Source organism: Dendrobium catenatum, unplaced genomic scaffold, assembly GCF_001605985.2.
Source record: "Dendrobium catenatum unplaced genomic scaffold, ASM160598v2 original_scaffold_197033, whole genome shotgun sequence".
NCBI classification, from domain to species: Eukaryota; Viridiplantae; Streptophyta; class Magnoliopsida; order Asparagales; family Orchidaceae; genus Dendrobium; species Dendrobium catenatum.
In genome coordinates, this window is record NW_021515450.1 from 217662 (window position 1) to 244913 (window position 27252).

Below are 27252 nucleotides of genomic sequence, written 5' to 3' on the forward strand. Positions count from 1 at the left end.
AAGAAGGATCTTTCAGTAGTGAAGACATTCATTTCAAAAGTCCGGGGGGGGGGGGGGGATTTTTTTTTCCTTGAAGTTGGCATCGACTCCTATTATTATCTATTGATCCATTATACGTTTGCAGATATGTCGGGTCCAAGGGGCAGCGCCTTGGTAGGGAATAAATTTTGGTTTGCAAGGATATTTTTGGATTTTCTTTACTATTTCTCTTTGTATTCATTCATTGTTCCTTCCTAACCAATAACACCCCTACTACACAATGGTGTTTATTTATGCTGGAGGCAATTGCTCCTAAAAGATTGAGGTGTTATTTTTTAAAACTTTAGAGGCTTGGGTGAGTGGCCAATTTGCCCTAAAAAAAAAAAAGAACCTCATGTTTTTAAATAAATAAAAAGTACTAAAAAAAAAAAAAATTTAGAAAGATTGTGGGGGGGACGCAAATACCAAGATATAATCACGATTTTTTTTTTATTTCAGGAGGGGCAACCCCTTGTGAGCTTTAAGGTGTTGGATTCCGCATGATTCAGAACTTAGATTCATGTGTAGTGCTATCGAAGGGCCTGAGCACGATACGTTATGAGGCTAAATGAAGTTAAAAGGTTGTCGAGTCTCCCACAACAAAAAGTAGAATATGTAGCTTTTAAGATGACATGACGTGAGCATCAAAAAAAATTGGATAGATGGCATAAGCAAAGAAAACGAAAATAGAATATGTTCAAAACACATTACAGGTAAGCCAAACAATCATTACCTCTAAGAGACTTTCACATAATTTGTGTGCCCAATTGCGTCGAAAAGCACAGAATTAGCCCCTGCATTTTGCGTTTCTGTGTTACTACTTAACCCAGTGAAACGCCATTGATCTGCGACGCACCCTTTCGATACTCAACAACCTTCCTCCACCTTTATACTGGCATTAGATACTTCCAATATTACACAATAGGGTGTGCGAGACCAGAACCTGAGATCTACCATAATCAGAATCCCAAAGAATCTCACATAACGCAACGTCCTAACCTTACCCCGGAACAAGCTGTGCTCTGTCCTACCACGACGCGATAGCACCATACGTAAAATATCTTACATATCGACTCCACAAAACTACAGCTCGCTACTGCGCTAAACGAACAATAAAAATATCCATGGCACGATCTTATCTAAAATGACATAACCGATCTATGCATTCGTATACAAAAACAATAAAAATCAGCTAACATTATAGTACCTTTCCTGAAGCACATAATTCAACAATTAGATAAGTTCGCTCACCGACTATAATAAGAATATCCCAGCCAACGACAGACCCCCGTGTCGATAGGAAATGACTTCGCGTTACACGGCGCGTCAACCCTCAAGGGTAATACTGAAGTGCGCAATGCAAAAATCTGATCACTACATGTGTGAATCAGGAGAGTGGAGAATAATGCAAAATCTTCGGTGACATCCAGCCCCATAACGACTGAGGATTTGGAAAGTAAGAGAATCAAAGCCAAACTCAAGCACAAAAAACAAGATACAAGTGGCATCCTCAATCAGAGGGAGGATCGTCTCTCCCAAATTTTCTAGACAAAGGTAGTCTAGAGCCCAAGATTGCCAAGGACCTCAATCAGAAGCAAATCAAGTCATGTCTAACCCTAAATCATCATGCTAAAGCCCTCCCAAGCCCTAGCCACCCTCCTTTTCAAATTTAAAGAATGAGCCGCTAAGGCCCTCACAAGGCCCAACCACTATTGTGGGCGGCAAACTTAGAGGCAGGCGGGCAAGTACGCCCTCCTATACACTACAACCGCGCTGCGCGAACGGTGTCGGTTGGGCCGATTCAGGAGAACTGTCTATCACAATGTTCTCATTTAGACTTTCACATAATAAATGGTTTAGAATTTAGCAAACTGAAGCATCTTGTAACATAAACTGTCTAGAAAAACACACATTAGTAAGAAGGACATAGTAGTGCAAGTACAATACAAAGAAAAATAATAGAGTTCCAAGCTGAAATGGATATGAAAACTATTACAGGAATTGAATGATCTGTTTAAGAGGAAACAGGCAAACTTGATGTCAAGTGATTGATTCAAAAAAAATAATTGGCTATCCAAGAGGAAAATAAAAAAATCCCTTAAAAGACGATAAACACTTTTGGTATAGACTTTCAAAAGTAGGAATAGCACATTGCTGGATAATTTTTCTTTTTAAAGGTTAAATGATACGCCTTAGGTTCACAATTAGGGTTACCCCAATTTTCCTTCAAAGATGATATCTCGCCTCCAAATCAAGGGAAAAAATCAACACAGAGGGATAGATGAAGAACCAAAACCTTTGCATTCAAAATCCAATAGAAAAACTCAGATGATTACAATTTGTCCACTTCGGAGAAGGACAAGGTCTGCTCACTTACAAAAACCCTAGAAAAACAGGAAAGACTTAATGGATGCTAAGAAGAAAACTCAAATCTTGCATTAACCCTAGGAAATTCTCCGCCCATTCCATTCACTTATAGAAAGCCAAAAAACCAACAAAACCACTAGTGGCTGCCCAAAATGACAGCCGCCCAAACTAGGGCAGATCCGAGCCAAACCAGTCCAGGATTGACCGGTTCCGCGGCTCAAGGCCGAAACCCCCGCTCGCCTCCGCCTCGCCCCGCTGCTATCCCTTCGGCGGGCCGGATGACGCGGCTCCCTCCCCCGCCGCTTCCGCTCGCCTTAGCGCGGTTGTCGCTCGCCCCCCTCTGCTGATCGGTAGGCGGAACGGCAAATCAATACTCCCTCCTTTAAAATGACCTTGTCCTCGTAAGGTTAAAGAATGTAGATTCCTCGGTGGATCGGGAACCCACATAGGCTAGGGTTCACCCGTAGTCCACCCTCCGACCTTTCTGTTGTCATTTAAGACCAACACTTTCGGCCAATATGACTCTCCATGTCTCCTAAAGGACTGAAGTCCATGCATACCAAAATACGTCGGCGTTTTCCAGATCTAATCAGCAAAAAAATCTGATAACTACCTCCCCTGCAAGATAATAGTGTCTCCCTTAGCAGTTTCCATAAATACGGCCTTCTTCTGTGCATGATGTCACCTCTAGCCTTTCTTGCTTGTTAGTCATCCTTTAGACTCAACTGTTGCGCCACTCGATAGCCGAGTTTGTGAGTAGGTCCACGTCAAACAAAAAATCTCACTTGCACCCTTCAATTTCACCCTCCATTTCAATGTGGGGGGTGGAATGGTAAACCTTCCATTGAATTACAGACTCACTTCTATCATATCTAGGTGAGGGATGCTCTACCTCACTAACCGTTTCCCTGTTGCCCTTCACTGTGTCCTCATTTGAAGTCCGTCCCACCACTATTCACGTGGCAGTGGTGTCTTCTCGCTTACACCTATGCCGCAAGGTGCAAATTTCTCGTTTCGCAACGGTAGTTAGAGCCCTTGATCCTTCTTCTCCTTCAATTGCGGAAGTCAGCAAGGTCTCTTGAACTCCTCCTTTGTTTCACCACAGTGGTGGCTTTCTCCTGTTTATCCTCCTCGGGTGGTGAAAGTAGTAGACGCAGTCACCTTAAGTCCTTCGTTAGCACGAGTTGGTGAGCGATATGCTGTGGGGGAGACCCCCTGATTTCCTGTGTCGTGAATCCGCCTTCGGCTTGTCCCTCAACAAGCTGAGCTTATTCTCATAATTCCCACTATCCGCTCATGGGTGTTGACCACCATGATGGCGGCTCTGATATAGGTTCAACCCTATTCATGAAATTTCCCCTCCATGCGTCATCGGGGCATTCCCTCAATCGCCCAGATAGAAGCTCAAATGCGCCTCCCGGATTACTCTGCCACTCTGCTTCCTGAACAAGAGACATAAACTGTTCATAAATGGTCCCTCACTGGGACATCGTGAACCTTTGCAGTAATAGGTCCTTGAACTCTTCCCAACGTATAGGTTGTTCGCCCCTCAATTCCATTGGAAACCAAGCCAATGATTTCCCCTCACAAGCAAGAATCGGGGACAGCCATCAGCTTTCCTCCCTCCTGACGCGTTAACGGCGAAAGTATTGCCCACCGGCTAGACCCATCCGTACGCATCTTCACTTCGAACTACCGGGGCCATTCAACTTCCCATCCGTTGTATCTGGCCGAGGAGGATTCCTCCACATCCTCCCATGGGCCCATGCTTGAAATCCCTCCCACTGAGGTCTTCCCTCCACTCCCTGGATATACGGTCTGACCCCCTTCTTGGTCGCTCCAAAGGGCTCGCCCCCCTTCGTGCTGTGCTCTCGGTTGTCTCGGCAACACCCCCGAACCTCTGCTGTGGCGTGCGTCCAACTCCGGCGTCCTCCTGGACCTCTAGGCACCCTCCTTGTGCTCTCAGTTGGTGCAAGGCCCATCTCTTGCCTCCTTCCCAGGTTCTCATCGGCCACCCTCCATACGGGACCGTGAGCGTCACGTTACGGCTCCCTCCCTTGACGGCGGCCCCCTTTCCCACGGTTGCAGACAGCCCACACCGCGATGCTTCCCACCCTTCCCTTGACCAAGTCTTTGCGCCTGAGTATGTGCGGTAGTGCTGTGCATGCTTCCCCCGGTTGGCTTGCTCCATCTTTCCCCTAATTCGAGAAAATTAGGGTTAGGGTTTTGACATCGGCGATATGTCCCCTTTTCCTTCGGTTTGATGAGCAACTTAGGGCGTCATACCAATTTCCGATCATCTCTTCCATTCCCCCAAATCTCGTCCTGCTAGGATGAGAATTTCCTTCAACTGACAAAGCTTCTCTCCCACTTCCTCTCAATTGGCTCATCTCCCCTCCAAAACTTCACCTTTTTGATGCCATGCCGTTCTAGGATCGAGAGCTCTGATACCAACTGATACGCCTCTAGTTCACAAATAGTTACCTATTTCCTTCAAAATCATGTATTTCTCCTCCAAGCAAGGAAAAAATTCAGAACAAAGAGTATGAGTATGCAAGAACCAAAACCTTTGCATTCAAAATCAATGAGTAAAAACAAGATACAATTTGTCCACTTCGAGAAGGGACAAAGTGTCTCCCACTACAAAAAAAAGACCCCTTAAGTAGAAACGAAAAACCCCCAAAGAGGTAAGGACTAAGAGGCTAAGAAGAAAACATCAAATCTTGCATAACCCTAAAGAAATCTCCCCCATCCTTACTTATAGCAAACCAAAAGACCAACGAAACCACTAGTGGCTGCCAAAATGACCGCCCAATCTCAGGCAGACCCGAGCCAAACCGTTCAGGATTGGACCGGTCCGTCAAGGCGAAACCCGCCCGCGTCGCTCCGCCTACGCTCCGTGCTTCCCTTCGAGCTGCCGAACGACGCGGCTCCCTTCCCCCGCCGTTTCGCTCGCCTGGGGGTCTTCGGCCCCCCCTCTGCTAAGATCGAGGCGGAACGCATCAGTAAAACACCAGGCCTAGATTAACATGGTAGACAAAGTAGACACGTTCTGAACACAGTTGAAGCCAAAATGGATCCAAGGTTCAAAAATCCTACAACAATGAATCAATGTAAGAGCCTTAGGGAAATCAACATTGTTGTGGCTTTAGAATTAAATAACAGCACAATAGACGAGCATGTAATTAAGAGACCAAACCAAAAACATAACTAGTAAAAAATATTGGGGCCGTTTCCTCTTAACAACTTCAGTATTGTTTCAAGAGGACTGCTATTTTAAGATAGATAAAAGCAAAAAACTCAAGAGCTCAAAAGATGAATTTTTTTTCATTCCCAGCCCAATAAACACATACACTTAATAAATTACCTCTTAGCCTCGGAAAGCATACATTGTTGCAGAAAAGGCACCAAATACATGATGTGGAAGTATAATTAAGAGCGGAGAGAATGAGCCGGAAGTAGAAACCAAAAAGAAAAAGAAATAAAAAAACAAAGTTACAAGATTTGTATGATGTGGCTTCAACTGTCTATGTACCGCAAGTTGATAGTGATTACACTAAATCCAAAGAATATAAATACCCGCAGATAATTGTTTCCCAATGGGTGACAACTTTTTTACAAATTAGTATGTGATAACCACTCAAACTCAAAACTAAATTTTCTTTTGATTCAAGGGAATTGTTAAAATTAACTCGTTCAACAAAAACGTCAACTATATTCATGTAGAATTACACATGATTTGTGTAATTTCATATATTATATTGACATATACACACACATTTTGTAACAAGTTTTTTATAAAAAAGAAAAAAATGCAAAATATAATCCATTTAGAATTTAGAATAATATTCTTTCAAAAAGTAAGAGACTTGAGCTTCGACTCAAAATCAAAATTTTTCAATGAGTTGATAGTGGCTCGCTCACATTCGACTCGATGATTAGCCCTACTCTCAATAATATTTCCTTCTTCTCTTGACTTGTTTTTCTCTCTAATTTTCCTTTATTTTAAAAAAAAACTAACTCGCTTTCAAAGCAAAACACTCTTTTTCACTAAATGCCCCAAAACAATTAAACAAGTAAAAGATCTAACCTAAAGAAAATATAATTTAATAATTAACTTATTAATGCCCAATTTCGTCCTTTTGAACTTTAAAAATTGAGTATGTCGTCCAAAGGCCTATTACACTAAACACCCACTACATATTGAATGTCTCATCAGAAGTTGCTATGGTGAGTCATTTAAGTTGCTGACCCTCACTATGAATTCATGTCTGGAGTCCAAAGAGCCAAAGTTAATCCAGATTCATCCAAACATCACTATCAGGATCTCATACATTATTTCGACAAGAACCTGACCATATTTATTATATATATATATAATATATATATATATATATATATATATATCGATGAGGCAATAATTATTGGGTTAAAAAGATAAACCCTGGTTAGGAAATTTATCCATATTTATGGTGGTAACAAATAATTAAGAGATTATCTCCAAAAATAATAAGACAAATAATATCCGAACTATTAAAAATTCGCCATTCGTTGGAGATTCATTATCAAAGGGTATCAACAGTGAATCAACCTTGAGTGCCCTTTAAGCTTTGAAAGCCCTAAGATGCTCAGAAGCGCATTAATCTCTGTATTCTGCACAGGCAAGGTTATCTGAACAAAAATCTAAAAAAAGCCTCCTTTAGTGATTTACACATAGTATTACTGTATCTATTACCAATTATTGTATCTTGGCAGGTTTTCATTATATAGTTGTGATTACCTTTATCTTCGTTGAAGTTGGCTCGACTCCTATTTATTCATATCTTTGATCATTATACGTTTTGCAGATATGTCGGGGGTCCAAGGGGGCAGCCCCCCTTGGCAGGGAACAAATTTTGGTTGCAAGGATATTTTTGGATTTTCTTTACTATTTCTCTTTGTATTTCATTCATTGTTTCCTAACAATAACACATCTACACAATTTGTTTGATTATGCTAGGGGCAATTGCCTAAAGATTGAGGTATTTTAAAACTTTTAAGTGGGGCAATTGCCTAAAAACTCATGTAATAAAGACTAAAAAAATAGATTAAGGGGAACAAATTACCTAAATAATCACATAATTTTTTTTTTTTCAGAGGGGCAATCCCCTTGAGCTTAAGGTGGATCCGCCTATGATCAGAACTAGAGTTCATGTGTAGTGCTATCGAAGGGCTGAATGCACCATACTTATGAGGCTAATATGAAGTTTAAAGAGTTGTCAGTCTCCACAACAAAAATAGAATATGATAGCTTTTAAGATGACATAGGACTGAGTGTTAAAAAAATGGCATAATGCAAAGCAGAAAAGAAAAAATATGTTTCAAAACACATACAGCGTAAGCAAAAAATATTACCTCTAAGAGATTTCTCATAATTTTGCAATTGCGTCATAAAGCCAGAATTAGGTCCTGCATTTGGTCTTTTACTCTTAACAAGTGAAAATGCCTGCGATAAACTCATTTGATGCTGCTTCATCAAATAGGCAATAATAACTGTGACACTGCAAAATAGATTAAATATGATACACCCCTGATGAAAATTTTAATAAATCATACTTCCAAGTAAAAAATTTCAAATAAATATAAAATAGTATACAAAAAAATAAAAGCTCTACGCATTATAGTACTTTCTTAAGCACATAATTCACATATTAAATAATTGGTCACGATATAATAAGAATATCAGCAATGTGATAGGAAATACTTGAGTTCACAGGAAACCCTAAGGGTAATACTTGAGTTCGTAAGCAAATCTATCACTAATTGGTGAAAACATCGAGAATAATGCAATATCTTGGTGAAATCAGCCCCAAAACAATGGATTGTAATAAGAGAATCAAAGCCAAACAAGCGCAAAAACAAGATACAAGTAATCCTCAATTCGAGAGGAGGATCGTCTCTCCCAAATCTCTAGACAAGGTAGTCTAGAGCCCAAGATGCCAAGGAACCTCAATAGAAATCAAATCAAGCATGTCCTAATCCTAAATCATGTCATGCTAAGCCCTCCCAAGCCCTAGCCACCCCTCTTCAAATTTAAGAATAGCCCTAGCCCTCCCAAGCCCTAACCACTATTGTGGGTGGCAAACTTAGAGGAGGCGGGCAGTACTACCTCCTATACACATGAACTGGCCCCGGACGGGCTGGTTGGGCCGGTTCAGGAGGAACTGGCCTATCACAATGTTCTCATTTAGCTTTCACATAATAAATGGTAGAATTTAAGCAAACTGAGCATCATTGTAACATAAACTGTAGAAAACACACATTAGAAAAAGACAAGTAATGCAAGTACATACAAGAAAAATAATTAAGTTCAAGCTGAAATGGATATGAAACTATTTACAGGGTTGAATGATGTTTAAGAGAAACAGGCAGACTTAGATTCAAGTGGATTGATTCAAAAAAATAATGGCTATCCAAAGGGAAAATAAACCCTTAAAAGACGATAAACACTTTGTGGTATAGACTTCAAAGTAGAATAGCACATTGCTGATTATCTAGGTAAACAACAGGCCTAGATTCACATGGTAGACAAAGAAGACAACTTCTCAACACAGTTGAAGCCAAAATGGATCCAAGGTATCAAAATCCTACAGCAGTGAATCAATTAAGGTAGCCTAGGGAAATCAACATTGTTGTGGCTTAGAATTTAAATAACAGCACAATAGACGAGGCATGTTAATTAAGAGACAAACCAAAAACATGAACTAGCTAAAAAATATTGGGGGCCTTTCCTCTTAACATCAGTATTGTTTCAAGAGGACTGCTATTTAAGATAGATAAAGCAATAACTAAGAGCTCAAAAGATGAATTTTTTTTTTTTCATTCACAGGCCCAATAACAGTCATACATTAATAAATTACCTCTTAGCCTCGGAAAGCATGACATATGTTGCATGAAAGGCACCAAATGACATGATGTGGAAGTATAATTAAGAGCGAGAATAATGAGCCGGAAGTAAACACCAAAGAGAAAAAGAAAATAAAAACACAAAGTTACCAAGATTTGTATGATTTGGCTTCAACTTCTATGTACCGCAAAGTGATAGTGATTCCACTAAATCAAAGAAATATAAATACCCCATATAAGATTGTTCCCAACGGGATTGACAATTTTTTATAAAATTTATGTATGTGATAACCACTAACTCAAACTAAATTTTCTTTGATTCAAGGATAGATTGCTAAAAATTAACTCGTTTCAACAAAAACTCAACTCTATTCAATGTAAGAATACACATTGATTTGTGTAATTTCATTTATATATATACACACACATTTGTACAAGTTTTTTATAAAAAAAAGAAAAAAACATAAATATAATCCATTTAGGAATTTAGAAAATATTTTTCAAAATTAAGAGACTTAGCTCGACTCAAAATCAAAATTTTCAATGAGTTGATAGTGGCTCGCTCACATTCGACTCGATGATAGCCCTACTCTCAATAATATTTCCTTCTTTCTCTTGACTTGTTTTCTCTCTAATTTTCCTTTATTTAAAAAAAAAAATAACTAACTCCGCTTTCAAAGCAAAACACTCTTTTTCACTAATTGCCCAAAACAATAAACAACGTAAAAGATCTAACCTAAAGAAAATATAATTTAGATTATATAATTAATGCCCCATTTCGTCCTTTTTGAACTTAAAATGAGCTCATGTCGTCCAAAGCCTATTACACTAACACCCACTAGCTATTGCATGTCTCGTCAGAAGTTGCTATGGTGAGTCATTTAAGGTTGCTGACCCTCACTATGATTATTGTCGAGTCCAAGAGCAAAGTTAATCCAATCATCAAACATCACTATCAGGATCTCTACACTATTCGACAAGAGCCTTACCATGAACCTCTTATAAAGCTCACCTATCCGAAGAACCCCCTCGCTGTATATATATATATGATAATCATGAGCATAAATTTTGGCTTAAAAAATAAGCACTGGTTAGAAATTTATCCATATTTATGTGGCTAACAAATAATAAGAGATTATCCAAGAAATAATAAGACAAATAATATCCAATCTTAAAAATTCTCTTCTTGGAGATTCAATTATCAAGGTGTTATCAACAGTGAATCAACTCTTTGAGTGCCCTAAGCTTTGAAAGCCCTAAATGCTCAGAACCGCATAATCTCATATTCTCATCAGGCCCAAAGGTTATCTGAACAAAAATCTAAAAAAAGCCTCTTTAGTATTACACATATATTACTGTATCTATTACCAATTCTTGTAACTTGGACAGGTGTCATTATACTAGTGGTTTTACCTTTATCTTTCGGGCTATATATACAAGCCATTGTGTAATACTGTTAACTTGGAATGAATCATACTTCTTTACATTCTCTTTATATGTTCTTTCCTCTTGCTGCTCTGTCCGCTGTCTCCTTCAGGCTCAATGTTTCATGGTATCAGAGCAGGCGGTTCTTTACCTCTGCTACAGCTGCTTCACTGATTCTCCTCTCTGTGGCATCTAATCTCTCGCACATTCCTCATGGAGACTCCGACGGCATCACAAGGCACGGCCATGCAAGAAGAACAACAAGAATCCACCATTTCTTCCAGCTACCCAACGATTCCACCTCAACTCAAATTCCTAGGTAATATCAAATCCATCATTTCCCTTCCCCTCACAGTCGACGGTTTTGAGGGTTTTCTCACCGGCAGCTGTCGCTGCCCCTCTACCCAAGAACCATCTTCTTCATCTTCCATTTCTTACATGTCCTGGAATCTTCTTGATCAAAACTTGGCTGTCGCCCTATACTCGGTCATTTCCCCGAGTATTCTTCCCTATGTTCTCTCTTTGGATCACTACGTCGACATATGGGAAACCTTAGCCCAACGCCTTCAATCCTCCACTCGCTCATGCGCTATTCAGCTTCGTAATTAACTCAATCATCTCTCTATGAAATCCCAAACCATGACTCAATATCTTCTTGCCGTCAAATCTAAGGTGGACGCCATCGCAGCCACCGGATCTCCATTAAATCCTGAAGAAGTTATCTTTTGCACCTTGAATGGATTACTGGCTCAATATCAACTCTTCAAGACCGCTATTCGTACTAATCTTCAACCCATCATCATTGACACCCTATACACCCTCCTTTGTAGTGAGGAACAAAATCTTGTTCAAGATTCAGCCCATGAACTTCAAAATCTGCATATTACTGATTCGTCTACAGCACTCGTCGCTACCCGCGGACGAGGTCGTGGTAGGAACAATTCTTATCGCGGACGTCCTCCTCCTTCCAATCGTACCTCTCAAACGTCTTCCCATCGTTGTGCCAAATCCGGCCAAGCAGCCATCACTTGCCAAATTTGCAATAAAACCGGCCACTCCGCTATCAAGTGTTGATACCGTCATAATACATCTTATACCGAAGAATCCCAAGTTCAGAAAACCGCTCTATTCACTCCCTCCGAATCCAATAGTTCGGCCGATTGGTACCTTGACAGCGGCGCCTCTACGCATCTCACCTCCGACTCGTCTCACATTCAAGCTATGAAACCGTATGCGGGATCTCATCAAGTCACTCTCGGCAACGGCTACCAAGTTCCCATCCAACATACATGTAAAGGAATCTTACCCACCCCGCAAGGTAATCTTAATTTGTGCAATCTTTATCATGTTCCAAACTTATCATTCAATCTTATCTCTATTCACCGGCTCACATCTGACAATAATTGCGTTGTCAAGTTCTTTCCTAATGAATTTCAAATCCAGGATTCGACGACGGGTCGTCTTCTACTCAAGGGACCTTGCCTTAACGGTCTCTATCCCATTCAGTCTTCATCTATCAACCACAATTTGGCTCTCATCTCGACTCAAGACGTGCCTCATCTTTGGCACAAACGTCTCGGTCATCTTGCCGCCGCCATAACCAACCAGCTTTCAAAACATATCGCTTCTTTATGTACTACGACTAATTCATCTCATTGTAATGCTTGCCGATTAGCCAAAAGCCACCGGCTGCCTTTTAATAAATCTACACACTCTACTAAATCTTTATTTGAAATTGTTCACTCGGAAGTTTGGGGTCCGTCCCCCACATTTTCTATGAACGGTTCTAAATATTATGTCTCTTTTATCGACGATTTTTCAAAATACTATTGGGTTTATACCATTACCAATAGATCTGAGGCAATCTATAAATTTATTGAGTTTTCAAACATGATTACCCGTCAATTTACTACTCACATTAAAACTCTTCGCTCCGACGGTGGAGGCGAATTCATCAATCGCCAATTTCAATTATTTTGCAAACAACATGGAATTATACATCAATATACTTGTCCTTATACTCCCTCTCAAAATGGAGTCGCTGAGCGTAAGCATAGGCACATAATTGAAACAGTTCGCAGCTTACTCATCGACGCCAACCTTCCTCAGTCTTTTTGGGACAAGGCTCTTCTCACCTATGTCTTTCTCATTAATCGCATCCCCACGTCGTCCCTACACAACAACCCCTACTACATGCTCTATCGTCGACAACCCAACTACAATCTACTAAAAATATTCAGCTGTCTCTGCTACCCCTGGCTCAAGCCCTACACTGCTAATAAACTTTCTCCCATTTCCACACCATGTATCTTTATAGGTTATGAACCTCTACAAAAAGGTTATCGCTGCTTTAACCCCAAAACCGGCCAAATTTATATTTCCCGCCATGTCATATTTAACGATTCTATCTTCCCATTCCAATCTGGCTCCAACTTCACCAAGTCCGAATCAGCCCAGACAATTATTCCTCCTCTTACCCTTGTACCTACCTCTATCATTCACAACACACTGAAACCTATCCACAAACAAACTCCTCATATCTCATCCGCTCAGACCCTTCATACTAATAACGTCACTAGCCTTCAACCCATAACGCCTCCCTCTCCTATACCGTCTCCAACAGCCAGAAATAACCCAACTCCAGAAACTCTAAATTCATCCAGCTCAACCCATCATTCCAATACCCTACCTACTCCTCCCTTCATCTGTTCGTTGACTCATCCCATGCAGACTAGGTTCAAAACCGGGAACCTTAAGCCCAAAATCATGCTAAATCTGATTCATCACAATCCCGTCTCTGATCCTACGACCTATGCCGAGGCTGCCAAAAACGAACACTGGCATAATTGTTGACCTCGTTTTTGTCCCGATTTTTCATCGAGTGTATTTGATCGTGTTGATCGAGCCTTGTTGAGCCCGATTCAATTCGAATCGACAGTAATTTGAGTTTGATTTATTTTATCTTATTTTAGTGAATTAATTTTGGTCGAGTCGAGGCGAGCTCAAGTTGACCCGGATCGAACCAGACCTGACTCAATTTTGAACCTAATTTTAGTCCCTTGGGTCTAGCTAGGTCCTAATTAAAATCTGATTGAATTTCCAAGCCAATTTGAATCCCACCGTTGGATCAATAATTTGATCGAATGGCTCCAATCTACCCCCTCTCCCTGGGTGCCCTAATTGAGGCCAAAAGCCTCCATCTCACGCCTCTCTCTCAGTTCGGACTAGACAAGAGGAGGCGAAAGAAACGCTCCCTTCCATCTTCCCTTCGCACGCACTCTCTCTCCCCCTCACGGTCTCTCCCATTCGCATAGCTCCAGGCGGAACTCCCTCTTCTCTCTCCCCGTCCCTGGCATTTGCGCGACCTAGCCGAGCCCGACGCCTCCCTCGGCAGGCCTAGCCTCTTCCGCCTCCGGCTGACCCGACGCCCCTAGCCAGCTCTTGCGGAAGCCAGACCCGACGCCTCCTTCGTTCTCATTTTCGCACGCCAAGGCCGAACCCGACGCCAGTTCGCGCTTCTCGTTCTCTCGGTCACTCTCTGGTTCGCAGAAGCAAGGTCTAGGACCCGATGACGACGTCGTCCTGCCCTAGTCACCGGTTTCTTCTCCTCTTGCAAGCAGGTATACTACCTTTCCTTCTTCTTCTCCCTCATACCTCCTTCTTCTTCTTCTTTGTTGAACATTTCACTGGATGAAATTTAGAAGAATGAGAAATCTATAGTCTACCTTGCAAACGGGTTGTTATGCAAATGAGATCAACCACTTTGATGAAGTTTCTTGGTACGAATGGTTATGTGGTTAATGGTTTATTCCTTGGATTTGTGTAGATCTCTTACGTCATCCTTTGTTATAGTATATTTTGAAGAAATGGCTTTCTGGATTCCTATGCAATGTTTTGTTTATATTTATGTGATGAGATGTTGTGAATGGTGACCTTCAAATTTTTGTTGTTTCAATAAATCTCTATACAACAAATCTTTCAACTTATTATTTGACTTTGTGCTTAAAAAAAAATGGAGATTTGCCATGTATTGAAATGGACTCTTATATTTGTGAAGCATGTATGCTCAAATCAATTTTGCCCACATGAAAAGAAATTGCTATGTCATGAGTTTTGGGGAGTTTTATAAGTTATTTTTGTGTTGGAATATTTTATGAGTTGATCTATATTGGAAAGCCTTATGAGTTCTTTTTATGCTTGGAAATTCCATAACCTGCTTTATGTTGCGAAAAAAAAAAAACTCCATGAGATATCTTATGGTTGGAAAGTTTTGTTGAGTATGTTATTTTTGAGGATTATCTACCTGACTTATATGTTAGAAAGCATTCGTTGGGTTTATGTTTCATATAAAAGTTGTATCTATAGATTTAATGTAATGATGCTATAAAGCTCTCTTTTGGTGAGTTTCTTGAGTGCCTTGGAAGAAAATTTGAAAATGGTTGCTAAAACTTATTGTATGCATTTGTGACTCATTGAAGTGAAATGAATGTGAAATGGTTTATGATGCATGTGGTGGCTTCTTGACTTGTTGGAATATTTTATGAGTTGATCTATATTGGAAAGCCTTATGAGTTCTTTTTATGCTTGGAAATTCCATAACCTGCTTTATGTTGCGAAAAAAAAAAACTCCATGAGATATCTTATGGTTGGAAAGTTTTGTTGAGTATGTTATTTTTACTTATATGTTAGAAAGCATTCGTTGGGTTTATGTTTCATATAAAAGTTGTATCTATAGATTTAATGTAATGATGCTATAAAGCTCTCTTTTGGTGAGTTTCTTGAGTGCCTTGGAAGAAAATTTGGAAATGGTTGCTAAAACTTATTGTATGCATTTGTGACTCATTGAAGTGAAATGAATGTGAAATGGTTTATGATGCTTTATGTGGTGGCTTCTTGACTTGTTGGAAAGCATTATGAGTTACAAATTCGTGGCAAATGTTATATATTTGGTACCAGAATAAATCCATGAATTTGGGCTAGAACCTTTCTTGAAATCGTTGATAGCATGTAGCATGAGAGGTGAAAATTTGTTAGAAGAACTCTAAAGCTTGCTTTATACTAGAAAGAGCTTTGGTTTATTACATGTTGGGAACATTTATGGTTTGTTTTGTGTTGAAAAGAGCCTTAATTTGTTTTGTGAGGGGAAGATTTGTGACTTGTTGTATGTTGGAAGGTCCCTTGAATTGTTAGAAAGGAACGAATAGTTTTCTTTTCTTTTATCAAATACCACATTTGATATAAGTATTAAGTTGAAGTGGATATATGATTTGGAGGCTTGTCTTTTGCAAGTTGTGTTCAGTTTGAAGTCTAGTAGCTTATTCTTTGTACCTATACCATGAATCATTTCTTGTTGTGATTTAGTATAAAGGAGTGATCACTTGAAGCAATTTTCGTGAATTTAGGAGAATAGTGATTTGCATCTACTTTTGTTTCATTCGTTCTTCTATAAATATTTGGGTGGGAACCAGGTATTGCAAAAATACTTGTGTTTAAAGCGAGTGGGTATGAATAATCTTATGTGGTGATTGGAGGAATGATAGTGGAGCAATATTTTGCATCCAATGGGAGTTGTTGGAAAATGATACATATTGTGATTGAAACATTATTTCTAACATTTTTATGGAAATGAGCTAGCTCCAAAACCCCTCTCTTTTATTCGTATTTTGATGAATTCCCTTTATACTTTCTTGGATTTGTTTGGGGCTTTGTACGAAAGCATAACAGCGACTACATTGAATGCCTCTTGAATTTTGGAGAGCAAGTTCGTATAAAGCTTCTTTATTATAATTGCATTTTGGTTGAGATCTAATGTCAAATGAATTGTTTGCTAGCTACTTGATTCAGAATAGTGTGGTTTTGATTTTCATTCTCAAGATACGTATAGTTTTATTAATGGCTTAGTGTTGAAAAACTTTATGATTCACATCATATCTAAACTTCTATGATCTGTCTTATGTTGGAGAGTTTCATGAGTTCTTTTATTTTTTTGAAAGTTTTACGAAAGGCTTTGTTATTTGTTTTACCTCGAGAAATTCTATTATATGCTTTGCGAATGTTTTATAATAGAGAGCCTCATGAAGCCTTCTTGTTAGAAGGTTTTCATGAACATACCCCACACCAAATTTAAGAAAAACACTTGATTGATTTTGTGTCAAAAAGAGTTTTTTTTTTTTGTGTTTCGTTTTCTTTTTGATAAGGGGTTTCATGTGTCGTTTCACTTGCGAGTTTTCGTAGGTTATTTTGGGATCAGTAATTTTCGTGAAGCGGATTTGTGTTGGGAAGTTTTCTAAATCTTTTTTTTGGATGAAGGGGTCTTTCTTTTATGAGTTGTTTCTCTTGTTATTGTTTGTCTTTAAAAGATAAGGTTGGAAGAATATGGCGGTTGGAAAGAGATATCGTTTTAATTTTAAATTTGGGAACTCGAGTTTTCCTCATCGTTTTGAGTCTGTTTAGAGGATAGTTTGGTTATTTGGATTGAGTCAAATGTATCAAGTGCTTTACTTGGATCGTGGGGACAGTAAAATGGCATTAACATACCTTCTCTCTTATTTGTATTACATTGAATGAGAGTAAAGGGCGTTTTAGAGACATGCTTAGTTTTGAAGAAGCATGTCCAATAATAAAATGCCTACATTCCATTATATATTATTTTCTCTTCTCTCTTTCTTTTTGGTATTCTTGTAGTTTTCGTTCTTCTTGCACTTCTACTACTTTCCTACTTATTGTCTTATTTCATTCACAAATTCCTAAACCTGCTAGTATATGTATGAATGTCCAGAGGGGTTAGAGAAAAAACACTTACTTTAGTCTCATAACACTAGTGACACCTAAGGACAAAAATTAAGGACCGGGTCTTAGATAACATAGACTTAGGGTGCATGTTTCTTATAGGATAGAGACATTAAAACTTAAACTTAGTGACACTTTTTCATAGGTTTAGAGCTTCCTTAATTTATTAATAACCAATCAATCAAATCAACCATAATTCAACTTCTAAAAAATGTACTAAAATACCTAACCCTTAATTAAACCTTAATTAACACAATAACTACTAAAATACAAACCCAAAACATGAACTTAAATAAATTTAACCAATCTCTTAATCATTCCCTAACCAACCTAAAATTTAAAAGATGTAGATTAAATTAGGAGGGCAAATCTAAACTAAAACTCATTAAGCTAAAGTCTTTTAAAACCCAAATCCACTAACCTACTTAAGTTCTAATTAAACATTAAGCTAATCTCTTAAAACCAATCAACAAATCTTGTAATGCAACTATACCAACTTAGTTTTTAGGATGGACAACTCCGGGCTGCGGGGCTAAGTGTCCTAAGTAGGCCTGGTTTCTCGAGCCTGGTGGCACAACGCCACGAACCAGTTGATAGCAAACTTAACTAATTTAATCCCTTAATTTATAATAAATCATTCAATCCACCTTTTCTTTTAATTTACAACCAACCAATTAATCCAACAAAAATTGGTTGCCACTGGGTAACCCAGGCCTACGAGGCTATTAAGTTAGCCCCAAGGAGGGTGAAATAAACCTCACGGCCTCGGTGTGAAACAAAGGTGGCAATCAATTAAACACTAAAAAAAAATCTAAAATCAATCCTAAAAAATACTAATATTTAAACTCAAACTAAGATCTTCCTTTTGACCTCTAACAAATCAAATGCAAATAACTTGAACTAATAATCCTACATAGGACATACCCTAAATTACACAGCCTACACATACCTTAGACTTGTTTGGTTAGGACACGACTTTTAGCTCTAGATCAGGCTTATATTTTCTCTTGCTATTCAATGCTTGTTATATATACATGTTCTATAAATGCAATTATTAAATTTCTTGTTAGCTATATTTAATTTCCTGTTAGTTATATTTTTGTTATTTACTTGCATTTCTTTTCTGAATGGCATCTACGCTCATATATATCTTTCTCTTTTATCTTATTTTGCGAGGTACACCGGGTCTTATATGGTCAAGAATCAAACGACATCATTTGCTTATAAGCTTTTAAGTGGCAGCACCACATACAGTCAGGTATAATTTCTGCAACTTGTAAAATAAATTTTTTTAATTATATATCGGAACTGCTTCACATCACACACTTCTTGTTAATAAGTATTCTAGCATGTTTAGGTAGCCAGCCTTAGGTTAGTTCACTAACGAAGCTTCTTGCTCCTTCTGTGAGCCCTAGAGACCATTAGGGTCATTTAGGCCTGTAGAGTAGGCCACCTACTTGTGCCATTGGGCATCGTTGTTTTCCCACACGAAGTGGGCATCGCTAGGATTTTGGCCTTTTCTGGTTTTGGGTATGATACCCCCCACCTTCTGTGAGCCTTAGAGACTATTAGAGTCATTTAGGCCTGTAGAGTAGGCCACCTACTTGTGCCATTGGGCATCATTGTTTTCCCACATGAAGTGGGCATGCTAGGATGGTTTGTTGTGCAGATGCCTTGCCTGGAGGGTATCTGATGTGTTTATTTACTTTTTCTGTACTCTGGATGTCATGCATGCATTTGTTTTTACACACTTTACTTCACACTACACTTCACTTACATGCATACATTACATCAGTAGACCTAAAGATATTTCATATCTGTCTCATGCATCATACATGGCGCTAGGTACATTCTTGTGCATATTGTAGAGTCTCTGATTGAAACTTTTTGAACTACACATCCTTGATTTCTTAGGATAGACCCCTCCTATCTTGTATACATATAAGACGATTGATTGTGTTTAGGATGTTAGCTGGCAGCTCACTCCAGGCAAGCATAAGCCCAGATTGTACACCCCTCTGTATCTCCTTTCTTCTGGTGTGTCTTGAGTCAGTCATTTCTCTTATGGTAGTAATTCGATCTTTGGTCTTTTAAACTCAAAATTTTAATCATATATTTATCCATTCAAAAATGTCTAATCATCATTAAAGATAAATAGAAGAGACCCTTTGGAATAGAACTTATGAACTCTTTTTGTGCATCAAACCAAGAAGTAAATAATACATCGTTCTTAATCGAGAGTTTTCCTAAGTCAAGGCTTAGGATGTAATTAACTACGGGGGCTTGCGTCCGTAGGAAACCGATCCCCACAATCAAATAAACCCCATTCGAGCTGATGTATCGAATGGGGGAAATCTCGTGAACTTTTGGGTTATAGATATTATTATCCATCGAGGTTGGTAGGTGAAAGTCGTTATCCTCCATGGCTAATCGTATCTATAACTCCATCTGCTCTTCCATCGGCCTGCTTGTGCGGGGTGTAAAGGACTGCGACCATTTTGTCCTACGGGATAGTGTGATCGTACCCTTTGCATTCGAACCACATGAGCAGAATACTTTCGGAGACCCACAATAATGTTATGTCATAAGAATTCCAAGCTCTTCAATCTCAAGGCACATGGGACCTCGTTCCGCCTTATCCCAATCAAAATATCCTAGGATCTAAATGGACATTTCGTACCAAATATCTCGCCGACGGCATAGTCACACGCTACAAAGCTCGACTCGTCGCTCAAGGATTTAATCAAGAATATGGGTTAGACTACACCGAAACTTTTAGCCCCGTTGCCAAAACCCCAACCATCCGTGTCTTCTTAGTTGTTGCTCTTCACCATCAGTGGCCCATTCATCAGCTCAACGTCTCCAACGCCTTTCTCCACGGCAATCTAAACCACACAGTCTACATGAAACAACCAATTGGATTCAAAGACACTTTACATCCCACTCACGTTTGCCGCCTGAAAAAGGCCATCTACGGGCTCAAACAATCCCCCGTTGAATGGTACTCTACCCTCTCAAGTTATCTACAAACTCTAGGATTTAAGTTCAGCGCCTCGGACCCATCTCTTCTTATCTATAACAAAAGCGGGATCTTCATGTACTTCTTGGTTTACGTCGACGACATCCTTCTAACCGGCAACTGCAACAAATCCATTCAAACCCTCCTTCAAAACCTCAAGACAAAATTCACCATGCACGATCTGGGTTCTCTATCTCAATTCCTTGGCATTCATGTCGTTCCAACTTCCTACGGATTGCATTTGAATCAAAGTCGGTTTGCCACTACCATATTATCTCGGGCGGGTATGCTTAATTGCAAACCCATATCTACTCCCTCCCAGCTAAAACCATCATCCAAACAATCTCAATCAGATGCATTCTCCAACCCAACGTTATATCGCCAACTCACATGTTCGTTACAATATATCACCTTAACTAGACCCGACATAGCGTACGCCGTCAACAAGGTATGTCAACATATACAAAATCCTCTCATTATTCACTTTGATGCTCTTAAACGACTTCTACGTTATATTCAAGGCACCTTACATGTTGGTATTTCTCTTTTTTTGCAACAAAAACCTCAATCCACATGCGTACGTGGACTCCGACTGGGCTAGAGACACTTCCAATCGTAAATCTACTACTGGCTTCTGTACATTCCTCGGCTCGTCCCTCCTCTCATGGACTGTCAAGAAACAAAACGCGGTCGCTCGTTCCTCAACTGAAGCCGAATATCGGGCTCTTGCCTCCACAGCAGCTGAAGTTATCTAGCTGAGACGTCTCCTCCAAGAATTCAACATTCCTCAACCAACAGCAACACCACTCCTATGCGACAAACCCTCTGCGACCGCTCTCGCCAACAATCCGGTCTTCCATGCCCGACAAAACACATCGAGGTGGATTGCCACTATATCAGAAACTATATCAAAGACAAGCTTATTCAGATCCATCACATATCCACCAAAGACCAGCTCGCGGATCTTCTAACAAAGCCTCTGGCCAGTCCGAGATTCCAGCTTCTCTAGAACAAACTTGTAACCTCCTCCGACGCGCCAGTTTGAGGGGGCGTATTACACATATATTACTATATCTATTACCAATTCTTGTATCTTGGACAGGTGTCATTATACTAGTAGTGTTACCTTTATCTTTCGGGCTATATATACAAGCCATTGTGTAATACTGTTAACTTGGAATGAATCATACTTCTTTACATTCTCTTTATCTGTTCTTTTCTCTTGCTGCTCTGTCCGCTATCTCCTTCAGGCTCAACGTTTCATTTAGCACAAACATTGAAATTTAACATTGTATCACTAAATATAAATATGCACCTACCATTACATGTTTGTACCCCTAAGATGAATGCCTCCTACCTCTGAATTTTTAATCCAATTATCCAACTTTTTTGGCCTTGATATTCCTTATATGTTGTATGATTGTCCGTGAACTCCTAGTGACAACTTTTTCAACATTATTGATGTGATCTTAAGAATCACCATCACCATGACCTTCCACAAGAATTAACAACAAACATGATACATTCAATGTTTCCAAAATCTAATGCCCATATCATAATCATGGTTGATCTGATTGATCACCATACTAGATCAGATCCCCAGATCATACATCCACAACAACATAGAGTGATGGTCATCCCACTACTCAAAAAAAGATGTAGTATAAGATTACGCTCAATAATAGTTCCCTCTTTCTCTAACTAATTTTCACTCTAAATAATCAACTCCATTCCCGACTCTAGTCACATGAAAATACTAATTGACATGAAGGTGGCCTGGCAAATCAATGTTTCGCATCATCAATATTAATAATGCAATTCCATAAATACCCCCAACATCTTGACTATTTACAAAAGCAATGTTCCCCTACTTCTATTCATCAAATTCTCATAAAAATATCAAGATTCACAACAAACACAACCCTTATTTTTTACTTTTGTCAAATTACTAATGGTTTGATAGTGACATCTTATATTTACTTACAAGTTCATTTTGTTTAAGACTGGTAGTTTTGTAAATAGAATAGATTAGTGGTGTGTGCATAAATCTCCCATGACTAGAATAAGAAGACTGCTTTCACAAAACTGTGAAGTAAAATATACGTGAGAAAAATGCTTAACGAGACCCATAAATTCGAATATCAATTGATGATGTCAAAAGCTGGCAATAAATGTATATGTAAGCTGGCACTCATACTACAATACAGCTTTTAATAAGAATGTGTAGAATGCTTCCATTTTCTACTGTTGAAAAATAATAAAAAAAAAACATGATTTCTCTGTCGTTTCAAGTTCATTCATCATGCTCCATCCAAACAGCTATGCATCTTCATGAACAAATAGTGGATATGTCAAAAATAATCAGATTACCTCCTTGATCTTCCCGCAAAGCAGTGCACCAATGCTCCACCACCAGCATGTCTTGCTTGATCAATGAAATCAAAACACTCATGGAAATATTTTGATATGTTTGTAACAGGAGTGTCAAGAACTATGTAAATCCAAAAAAAATTTCAATGAGTCCGTGAACAATGTATAAACAAGAAAATCATTACAAAAAGTTGGGAAAATACTTATGCACTAAAGATACTCTTAAAAGGTGTGAATGGTAAAATTAGATAAAAATTAAAATATGGGGGAAAAAAGGATAAGATGTAGTGAATGTTCACTAAGTTTATACATAACAGATTTTAATCAACATTAAATCTTAGAAACGCCAGAATTCAAGATCTAAGCAGAGCGGTGCAAACTAAAAATTAGATAAAAAAATATAATAATCTTTGAAAACAACAATTTGTGGATGGTGCAGCAAAAGCTACAGAAACTTGAGATTTGGTGCAAACCCCACGGTTGAAGTGATTCACACTAGCCAAAGAACACGTCACCAGCATTCTAAGCTCTCTTCACATCCAGTAATGCATAAACCTTCACCAAAGAATTTAAAAAAAAAAAAATCATATTTCGTGTTTGAGCAATTTTCTTCAAATTCCTTGTAGGTCTATGATTTTAATCAATTTTGTTATCTTTTGACCATGCTTTATATTGTTTGATAAATTGAATTTGGTACTAGATATTAGTTTCCATACCTCATGCATGTAATAACACTATTGCAATCGCTCTCTATGTCATTTCATTGAATTTGGTAAGATTCAATTCCATATTCGTTTCACTTTAAATGAAATAAAACATTGTGGTACTCACAAGTTTATGTTTGTTTTCAAACAAAGTATGATTGTTTATGTTTGTTTCAAGAGTTCATTAAAAAGCTCATTCGTTAAAAGTATCATTTATGAGCTTAATAAAGTTCGTTCATTAATAGCTCAATAGGCTCGTTTATTAATTTATAAACAAGCTACTCGTTTAGAGCTCGATAAGGACAAAATGAAATGAATATGAATCAAACACAAACCAAGCTTGAACATAAACAAAAAAGCTCAAATTGAGCTCGAACTGAGCTCGAACAATCTCTTAATAAACAAGCTCAAACATGAATGAATATATACTTGACTCAGCTCAGTTCGTTTCCAACCCATATATATATATATATATATATATATAAAGAGAGAGAGAGAGAGATGACATACATGCTTGAATTTATTTTGTGAAACTTGTTAATGGCTTAAACTTTAATGTTAATTATGTAATTGTTGTTCGCATGACCATGTGTCAAATACAATTGAAGCACTTAATCATGTGTTATGTGTGACATTATAGAGGAGTGTGAAGATGATAACTTCCTTATAATTTGACTTTGTAAGGTTTGAAGCTAATTGCATAAATGCCTTGCTTCCTACCAGTGTATAATCGACCTTATTGTGGCTGATAATATGTGGCTAACAAACTTGTTAATCATCTTAATTGCTTGATCACATAGTTGTTGTCATTTACCATCTAGTGCAATTATTCAGCTCTGAGATGTGTCAGTAAATTGAAGCCAACTTTCAAATGCAAGAAAAAGGCTTTTGTTCAGCAATTAAGCGTCTTCCTGAGGAGGGCTCTTCATACGCACAGTAATCACCAAATCTATTAATTCATAAATCATCACCTACCATTTCAATCATGTTTTTCAAGATACTGCCTCGTTGGTTGACAAGCACATGCAACCATCTTTGATGATGTTTTATCCTTATATACAAGGCAATATACAATTCTACCCCAATTTCAAGATACAACTTTGATTTAATCATTCAATATTCAAAATATGGAATAAAATCTTACCATTTTTTATTATGTCATGGGGTCATCAATGGTATGCCAATCGTTGTTCCCCCAATAATAACAAAATCGTTACTACAGCAAAAAAGGCTTTATGTCACACTATTATAAATGACTTCAAGGCATTCTTGTAACGACGCTCCACATATTAGGAGAGAAACATAGGGAACTTGGTTATCAACAACTATATGCAAGCCAACAATTTACATTTATTTACATGTTGTACGAAGAGAAGGTTTGGATTAAATTGAAGTTGTCCCCTGCATTATTCATTTATTCTCATTATAGTTTCTGTAACCTATTTTTTGGTTGGACTTTGGATATGTGACATATTCACTACTGGAATGTGGTTGGCACAAGCATTATTGATGGAAAACTTCTAAGGTCATTATGTTGACAATGTTAAGTTGACATTGCTATATTGATCTTGCTTAACTAATTATGTGGAACTAAATGGTTAAATGGTTAGACATAATATGCTTAAATATCAGTGAAAAATATAACTATCATATTTTTAGTAATTCTACTTAGAATCAATAGTGAAATTTTAAGGGATATTCTTGCAGCTTTTTTTCATGGAATGAGATATACAGGTTAAAGGATCAAAATTAATGTCACTAATCATAAGTATTAGGAATTTTAATGATTTAGTAGGCTTTAATTAGCAAAATCATTCAAATCCCTTTAATACCCAAATCTTCTAAACAATCCAAGGATTTGGATGCATGGATTTAATAATTAGATAACCAAACAATTCTCAGAATCAACACCATAAATATATACTAAGTCATACTTGAATAATTTTAATTAAATATAAATAGATTGATTCCTACTTGCATCCAAATGGCTCCATTAGGTTAGAGACCGTGATTATATATCAAAATGCAATTCAAAGATAATTGCTTGCACTCGAACACTTAGTTGTATAATTATTTCCATAAATTCTAATGCCTTGAATCAATTTGAGAGACAATCTAGACGCACCATATCAAACACATATGCTTCAAGATCAATGTTTCTACAACTGTATCCTCAAAGTATCAAACCTTGAAAATTTTACATGAAAAACAATGTTTCAGATTGCATATAACCCAACAAGAAACTACGATTTGGTCACAACCAAGTAGAATTCCTTGATTCTCAGGATTATAAAGTTCAAGTACAGCTCAATGCCAATAACAACCAAAAGTTAAGCAGCTTATAATTAAATTTTAACTAATAAATCAACTAAAATAATCAACTAAAATAATCAACTATTTACTCCAAAATAATTCAAAGGAAATCTAGATCTCAAAACATGTATTTTTTTAGAAGATTTGGCTTATATTTAATATGACATAGTGTCAATGACATCCATAGATATATTTCTTGGACAAATGAAGATTTACGGTGTTGTGTTACTTAACTTCAAGAAAAATTTTATTTTGAAAGCATACATTATAAACAAAAAATAACACTACATCCATTAAAAAATCAACCGTTGAAATTTCTCACTTGTGATCTTGGGCAGCCTGGAACCCAAAGTAAAACAGGAAAACCTAAATTAGACCCGCTGAGATACAAGTTGACATAGAAACTCAAAAATAACAGGAGGAAGAACATAAACCTATTGAGGACTATTACCATAACCAGTTTATAAGAACTTGTAGAAGATATCATTGACTTTGTATTGCTTCTTGAATTCAACCAATCTTCAGCTTGTCAAATTCCATAAAACACCTAAAAAAATACACCAATTACGATTCACCTAGTAAATCCAATTCGACCATACCTACGTTCAGACTACATGCATGTACATATAAATCAATCAAGTTCATAAATACGTTATAAAATTACTAAATATCTCTAAAATCTATAGCATGTTTCAAAAAACATATCATAAACTTTAAACCAAGTGCACTTGCATCCTGCCTAATTTCTCAAGAAAATACCAGTCAAGTTAACAAGTATGGCCATGGTTTTCTTGAATGTATTGTAAAGTTATCGCCTATTAAAAGAAAAATTAAACTATAGGAGTCGCCCTCACTAACATCTACTCTAAATTATATAATTTAAAGATAATAAAACTTCATGATTCGCTACTTCAACAAAAACAGAAGAACGTAGATCACCTTCGATCTTCCTATAAACGAAATCATCAGGGAAGGCAGGTTCAAGAGAGTTGGCAACAATCAGCACATGCGTGATGTTTAAACATTTCAAAGCTTGCTTATTGCACGCCACCCTCACAGATCCCAGGAAGAGTCCCTGCAACGAAAAAATGAAATTAATTTGTCCCTTGTTGATGAAAACTCCGGAAAAGAACAGGAGTAAAAACAGATTCAAATCTAGATTACCTCCTCGATTTGGCAGGGAACGTTAACGTTGTTCTTCCGCACATAGTTAGCTGCGCAAAGGTCTTGGAGTAAAGTAGCTATTTTCTGACGCAGTACTTCGTCCGGGGAAGACATCGTGGCTGCGAAGATTGGGGTTAAAATAGGTTCCCTCCTTTTTCTCCTCTTTTCCCCGTGATCAGAATCCAGGGAAAAATTTTT

At 38.0% G+C, this 27252-nt stretch overlaps 1 protein-coding gene across 3 annotated transcripts in view; it reads right to left on the reverse strand.

Moving 5' to 3' along the window:
* The window catches only part of LOC110114637 (dual specificity protein phosphatase 1-like), a 38932-nt gene extending 11680 nt beyond the window's left edge, over window positions 1-27252 (reverse strand). For all 3 annotated transcript variants that reach the window (XM_028692412.1, XM_020847576.2, XM_020847575.2), the window contains exons 1-4: window positions 27055-27252; window positions 26830-26965; window positions 22874-22994; window positions 7780-7925 (exon numbers count right to left, since the gene is read on the reverse strand). In XM_028692412.1, the coding sequence (XP_028548245.1) occupies window positions 7780-7925; window positions 22874-22994; window positions 26830-26965; window positions 27055-27168 (517 nt within the window). In that variant the 5' untranslated portion in view covers window positions 27169-27252. The remainder of the gene's footprint in view (window positions 1-7779; window positions 7926-22873; window positions 22995-26829; window positions 26966-27054) is intronic.